The sequence below is a fragment of the Aptenodytes patagonicus genome, chromosome 8 (assembly GCF_965638725.1).
Source record: "Aptenodytes patagonicus chromosome 8, bAptPat1.pri.cur, whole genome shotgun sequence".
In the NCBI taxonomy this organism is placed as follows: Eukaryota; Metazoa; Chordata; class Aves; order Sphenisciformes; family Spheniscidae; genus Aptenodytes; species Aptenodytes patagonicus.
In genome coordinates, this window is record NC_134956.1 from 11402271 (window position 1) to 11408898 (window position 6628).

General features: G+C 63.0%; 2 protein-coding genes across 2 annotated transcripts in view; both read left to right on the forward strand.

Annotated features, from left to right (window-relative positions):
• The window catches only part of COL7A1 (collagen type VII alpha 1 chain), a 31529-nt gene extending 28233 nt beyond the window's left edge, over positions 1-3296 (forward strand). Inside the window, 5 exon segments of the mRNA XM_076346363.1 lie at positions 199-288; positions 651-734; positions 1065-1184; positions 1898-2077; positions 2219-3296. Of these exon segments, the coding sequence (XP_076202478.1) occupies positions 199-288; positions 651-734; positions 1065-1184; positions 1898-2077; positions 2219-2268 (524 nt within the window). The 3' untranslated portion in view covers positions 2269-3296.
• A 2483-nt stretch (positions 3297-5779) lies between these two features.
• On the forward strand, positions 5780-6256 carry UCN2 (urocortin 2). Its single transcript, XM_076346792.1, has one exon. The coding sequence runs from the start codon at positions 5780-5782 to the stop codon at positions 6254-6256; it is 477 nt and encodes a 158-aa protein (XP_076202907.1).
• Positions 6257-6628: the final 372 nt, after the last annotated feature.

Sequence of the window (6628 nt, forward strand, 5' to 3'; positions counted from 1 at the left end):
GGGTCAGGGCACTGGCAGGGTCTGCCTGATCAAGAAGGGACCGCGGGAACCGCGCCCCATCCATGCGTGGGTGCTGGAGCTGGGGCAGGCGAGCTTGCAGGGGCCAGGACTGCTGGAGGGGAAGAGTGGGCTGGAGGAGTGGGATGGAGGGACGGGGCAAGGGGTGGGCTGGGATGAGGTGGGTGCTTTCTCTCCAAGGAGGCTGGGGGGCTCAGGCCAGGAGCAGCCTCCACTCTGCCCAGGGAGGAGGAAGAAGCGTCCGCCAGCAGAGGGAGCACGGCCAAACAGGTGATGGAGAGCCCGGAGGACCTACAAGATCTGGCCCCGTGGGGACGTGTGCCTCCCCGTGCCCATCGTCATCCCCATCCTGCTGGGCTCCCAGCGGGCGCTCTCACCGGGCAGCAGCTCCTCCTGCCTGTCCCTCCTCCGGGAGCCCCCAGCAGCCATGGTCTGTGGTGCAGAGACAGGAGGGGGTGTCCCCAGGTCCCCCATCTCTGGCCGTGTACCCCGGCATGCTGCAGCAGTGCTGGGGCAGTGCTGGGCTGCTCAACACCTGCAAGGGGTGGTTTCCCCCTGGGAGGCAGGGAGGAAGCATCCCAAGCCCCCTCGCCTCCTCCCTGATGCCTGCGCCATGTCCTTCCCCCTCACAGGGCTCTTCTCCACCCAGCCATTCCCTGCTGGCAGCGCTCACGCAGTCCCTGTGCTCAAGTTGTCACACGCTGAGGAAGAGGAGGGTGAGTGTCATCCCTGTGCTTTTAGTCCCCGTCCCCCTTTTCCCCTGCTCCATGTGTGTGGCTGGTCATGTCACTGCCCTCCACTTGCAGGCACTGAGGGATAATCCATCAGTGGCTGTGCTGCCGGTCCCAGGGGGCTTTAATTAAAGAGCGCGGAGAGGAGAGGGCAGCAAGGACTGTGTGTGCGCGTGTGTGTGTGTGTGCAGGCATGCACAGGTGTGTGCTGTGTGTGTGTAGGCATGTGCAGAGCCAGGACCGTGCGTGGGGGGAGCAGGAAGGAGGGGACGGAGCAGGAGGTGAGGGCTGCTCACGCCTGGCACTGTCTCCCAGGGCAGGACAGGCGGGTCATGCTCAACACCGACGACCTTGAGTACGAGAGCATGTATGGAGAGGAGGAGGACTATGATGAAGTCCCGGAGATGGACAGCTCGGAGCAGCCCACGATGGGAGGTGAGCTTCCCTGCACCCGCCTGGCATCGAGGATGGAGCCACCGGGGGTGACGCGGGGCTGCCTGGGCTTTGCTGGGGTGATGCCTTCACATCCCGCCTGGCAGCAGGTTGCCGTGCCTGCTGGCTGGGGGGATTTGGGATTTGCAGCCCTCTTGCTGGCACCCAGGCAGGGTGCACATTCCCCATCACAGCACTGTGCCATGCACACTGTGCAGACCTTGCACTCTGTCCCCCTCACCGAAGCCGTCACTGGCAGTGACGGGTGGTTTGCTGGGCCGGTGGGACTGCAGGTGGCAGGTTTCCTGTGGTCCTGGTCATGAGCCACAGGAGGGGATCCCAAAGCCCCCAGGAGAGCAGGGAAGCCCCGGCGGCAGCAGCAGCATGCAGAGGGTCCCTCCAGTACCCTTCCAAGGGACCCTGTGGCCATCATGTCCCTGTGCCACCTCCCTCCCAGCTCTATCTCCAGCCTTTGCTGGGAGCTGCCCCTGGGAGAGGGCTTGCCCAGAGCAGTGTCTCCTGCCCTCACTCCCAGCATTTGGGCAGGGCACGGAGATATCCCCTCCAGCCAAACCCTGCCCGTGCTTAGCTGGGAGCCATTCCCTGCCTTCCCCTTCTGGGGTTTCTCCTCCTCTGCCGAGCGGGTCCAGCTGCCTCCACCACCAGTGTGCTGCCGGCTCCTGCCTGCGCTCACCATCACCATTTGCCCCCCACAGCTGAGCCCTGCAGCCTGCCGCTGGATGAGGGGGACTGCCAGCGCTACACGCTGCAGTGGTACTACAACCAAAGAGTCACCGAGTGCCGGCCCTTTGTCTACAGCGGCTGCCGGGGCAACCTCAACCGCTTTGACAGCAAGGAGGAGTGTGAGCTGCACTGCGGGCAGCGCCCAGGGGCAGGTAGGCATGGCATGGCCACCAGCACCGGCAGCAGGTCCGGCAGCTTCCCCACCCAGTGCCATGAGCTTGGCCGATGCAGAGCCAGGGGGACAATGCTGGTCCCCCGCCTCGGCTCTGACACCACCTCACTTCTCTCCGCAGATGCCCGCGGCATTGCTGGCAGCAAGGTGGGAGGGCAGCCGAAGGCGTAAGCGCAGGCAGTGTCTCAGCAGGCAGGGCTGCCCGGCGGTGGGGCCCAGCTGCCGCCCCAGCTGGGGCTGGGCTGCCCGTGGTGGCAGGGGCGGCATGCCCACCAGCCCCTGGCAGGAACTTGGTGCTATTTCTAATGTGTCTTTATTGCTGCTCACGGGTTTTTCCTTTCATATCAGTTTTATTACCTGTTAAGGTGAAATTTGTATCAAATGGGAAACCATCCCCCCCCAAGGCTCTTAACCCCCTTTCCCACCCGCAGGTGTCCTGGGCTGTTCCCAGTTTGATTTTTAACTTATTTGCTGCTGATGGGACGGCGCTTGGCCCCGTGCCCCGTCTCCAGCTGCCCAGGAGTGGACCTGGGACTTGGTGTGGTTGGACTCCCCTCCCCTCATCTAACACCCTCGTCCCCTTCCCTGCCCCCCCCACGTGTTGTCGTGTCCGTCCCCCCCCCGCTCTCTGCTGGGGGAGGCTGCCTGCATCCCTGGGCCAGGTGCTGCCTCCCTGCATGGCATCCCTCACCCCCCCCACTGCAACCAGCTCCATCTGAATAAATTTCACCTTAACCTCAACTGGGATCCGGTTCCCCTTTTGCGGCTGTGATGGTTTGGCAAAGACCTGCGGGGGGGGCAGAGGCTTTCTCTGTGCACTACCCTCCAACTCACACGCCTGCCAGCAGCACGTCTGTCTTTAATCCAGGGGGTGCTCACCTGCACCCCCCGGCCCATCGGGGAAACCCTGAGGATGGTGCTATGTTAGAGGAGGTTCCTGCTCACCTACGCTCACTCTCAACGGCTTCGTGAAAGCGATGTTGGCTCCCAAGGGTCCACAGCCCCTGCCTCCCCCCCAGCCCCAGGGCTGAGTGGGGACGTGCCCCCCACCGCCTCAGGGCCTGGGGGGCTGTGGGCTGCCGGGTGGGCTTTGTGGCGCCCATACATACCACTGCACTCTGTGTATATCTGTATACAGCGAATGTATATGTGTACCAATGCGGGGAGGGGCCGTGATATTAAAGCTGCGCTCATGGGGAGATGCCACACTTCTTGGCGCGCTGCCGGAGATGCCTGTGGGGTTTGGGGACAGCTCTTGAGCCAAGCATGCCCCCTGCCCACTCCAGCTGGGATGCCTTTCCCAGTTGCTCACTGCTGGCAGTGCCAGCTGGAGGTCCTCGCCCCCCCAGGGACCCCGGTACCCTATCCCCATGCCCGGCGCGTGCCTGGCTGATGCAAACCAGGCCATGACCCCCCAACCAGGCTGTGACGTGTAGGCACGCGGGGCTGCGGTGCTGCGTGATGCACTGGGTGAATCAGCACCACCAGCTAATTTTGGCTGCTCTGACAAGCTGGGGGGCAAGTTCCTGGCCATCCCCGGGAGGAAGAACAGAGCTGGTGTTATTTCCTCTCCCTGCCGCTGCCGGGGAGGCCGTGAAGCAGCTGGCGTGGGACGGGTCACCCTGTGGCCACAGGGGTGGGCAAGTCCCCCAGCGGTCTGAGCCCCAGCCCCAGGCACCCTGGCTCCTCACACTGTCCAGCCCTCCAGGCTGAGCACCTACCAACTCATCTCACGTGGGTGCCTGCCCAGCCTGAGAGCCCCTGGGTGCTCCCACAGCCACTAAGGGGGGAACTCTGGGGCAAAACCCTTCTGCATGGGGCTCACTCCACAGCAACACCTACAGGCAGCCGGCAGAGGGGCTGGGCCAGGCTGAACTGGTGCAGATGGGCTGCAAACCAGTGGCATCCCAGTTGGACTGGGTGAAGGTAAGCTGCAAACCAGTGCTGTCCCAGTTGGACTGGGTGTAGGTGGGCTGCAGACTAGTGGCGTCCCAGTTAGACGGGGTGAAGGTGGGCTACAAACCAGTGGTGTCCCGGTTGAACTGGTGCAGCTGGCTGCAAACCAGTGGCTCAGGCAGCGCTCTGGGGTTGGCCCAGTGGGGAGGTGACGTGTCTCCAGCAATGTCCCCCAGCTGGCCAGGGCCAGGGAGTCCATCAGGACAGCTGCGCCAAACCGGCACCGGGAGACGTCCGGGAACCTCTTGTGGCACAGTGCCAGGGAGGTTGGCACTCGCTGTCAGTGCCAGCAGTGATATGCGTGTGCGTTTTCTTCCTTCCTTAAGTGATTAACCAAGGCTGACAGGAGCAGGAAGGCTCAATTAGATGGATAAAAACCATTTTGCGAGTCAGATGTGAAATAATTATGCCTGAGCCATCCCGAGTTCCCGGAATCCCCTCCAAATGCAGCAGATGGAGCTGAGGGGGCAAACACTCACCCATGGCCTGGGATGATTTAATCTGCTATTGGGCAAAATGTATTAGTAACATCATGTGTGTCCTCTGCCGCGTGTCACCATCATCCCCTCCACGGGTCAGAGGTGGAGCTGGGGGCAGGATAAGAGCCAGGGCTTGGCGGGGAGCAGGGCAAACCCCCAGCTCATGGTCCCCACACCCCAGGAGCATCGCCTGAATATCAGGGGGACCAGGACCTGCTGGAAATGGTGAGGCTATGCCCTTCAGTGGTGTTTTCCTGGGGGGGGTTAGCTGGGAAATGGGTTGCAGGGGGTTGGATGCTTTTCATTACTCTCTTCCTAGCTAGTTAAACCACCTCCAGCTGCCCGGTCCGATACTTTCCAAAGGGTTTCACCCTGGAGATGCATTGCAGCAGGCTGGATGCCTTTCACTGCCCTCCTTCCAGCTAGGCAAACTGCGCTGGGCAACTGATTTGGGGGAGAGGCAGGATTTGTGTGTGGCGGTGACCCCATGCCCGCACTGACCCCCACCCCACAGCACAGCACCCTGACCCCCACTGCACGGCACAGCACCCTGCATCCCCTGGGGCCCTACCTGGCACCAGGGTGGGGGCCAAGGCAGAGGAAGTTGCTGAGGCTCGGCACAGCTCAGTGCACGTGGCCAAACTCGTGCCCTCGTCACCCCGCTGCCACCGACCTGCTGTGTATTTTAGGCCAAGTGGCTTGTGTCCCTCCCGGTGGGGTGGCTTTTGTCCCAAAGAGCACAGCAGCCCTGTGGGGGGACGGCATCCGCCGGGGAAGGCGTGGGAGGAGGAAAGCCCCACAGCCCGCCTGGCCCTGAAACCCCGGGCATGTCACGCTTCCCCAGCCAAAGGGCAGGTCTGGGCTGGGGAATGGCCGCTGTCCCCATGCTGCACCCCCCTGGGTTGGAAAGTCCCTTCCCCTGGGCGGCAAAGGGCCAGAGGGTGTGAAATGGAGGTGACAGCCAGCGTCTGGCCAGGGGCGGTGGGAAAGGATGAGGACCCAGCTGATCTGCTTCCCATGTCCCCTTCAGCCTCCCCAAAACTCCCCCCCTGCCATGCAAAAAGGTTAAAATCAGGGTGGAAAACTGAAGAGTCCCCAAAAGGGAGATGAGCCCCCCCGTGCCGGGCATGGCCAGCTGGCATCAGGAGCAGGGTGCTCTGCGTGTGGCACCCTGGCGGGGACGTGTCCTGCCTGGGGGGCCGCAGGGCCGTGGCAGCGTGCCAGTGGGGCAATGCTCAGCGCTGGCCATGTGCTCCTTGCAGGCGCTCCCAGCCGTGCTGTGCTGCAGGACGCTGCTCACCTTCCTGGTGGTCCTCGGGGCGCCGGTGAGAGCCTGGAAGGGGCCAAGCTGTGAGCAGCTTCTGTCGGCCCCCGGCGCCGGGGACAGAGGCAAGCTGACAAGGCAAGAAACCACCGGCGCTAATGAGATGCTGCCCGGTCTCCCTGAAATGAGGAGAAGTGACCATGGCTCTGGGAAAGGGTCTCATCCGGACAAAGCCAGCCCACCGCTGCTAGAGGGGTCAGCAAGAAAAGCATTGCCCTGGCTGATGAGCCCTGCCACCAAGAGACCTGCTCCTGGGAAAAAGGTGAGAAAGGTGTCCCTGTCACTTGATGTCCCCACCTACATACTGAAAATCCTGCTTGACCTGGCCAGAGAGAAGGAGCTGCAGGCCAAGGCGGCTGCCAACGCCAAGCTGATGGCCCGCCTCGGGCGCAGGAAATAAACCTCCCCGGCTGGGACACGGCTCCTCGGCCGGGGCTGGAGAGGGCAGCGGGGCTGACGGGGAGGCATGGGCGGAGGGGAACGCGGGGTGGCATCAGTGTGACCGTGGGGGACCATGGCCACGGCACCTCGTTCCCCTGGTCCCGGCACCCATGGCACAAGCAGCAGCCACGGGAGGATTTGGCTTAATAACTGTCACCTCAGCACCACTGGAGAAGATACAGCCAGGTTTGCCTTTGCTGGAGCCAACCCCGGAGCACGGACAGGTCCCAGCCCTGGGCACCACAGTGATTTCTATACACTGCTTCGCTCCTTCCTCACCCGCCGCTGAGATGTCTCCAAAGGGGCCGCATCCAACCAGGCAGGTTTTCCC

What these genes read in the sequence shown, in the direction of transcription:
- UCN2 (XM_076346792.1), top strand. Translation starts at nt 5,780, where the DNA reads ATGTGCTCCTTGCAGGCGCTCCCAGCCGTGCTGTGCTGCAGGACGCTG.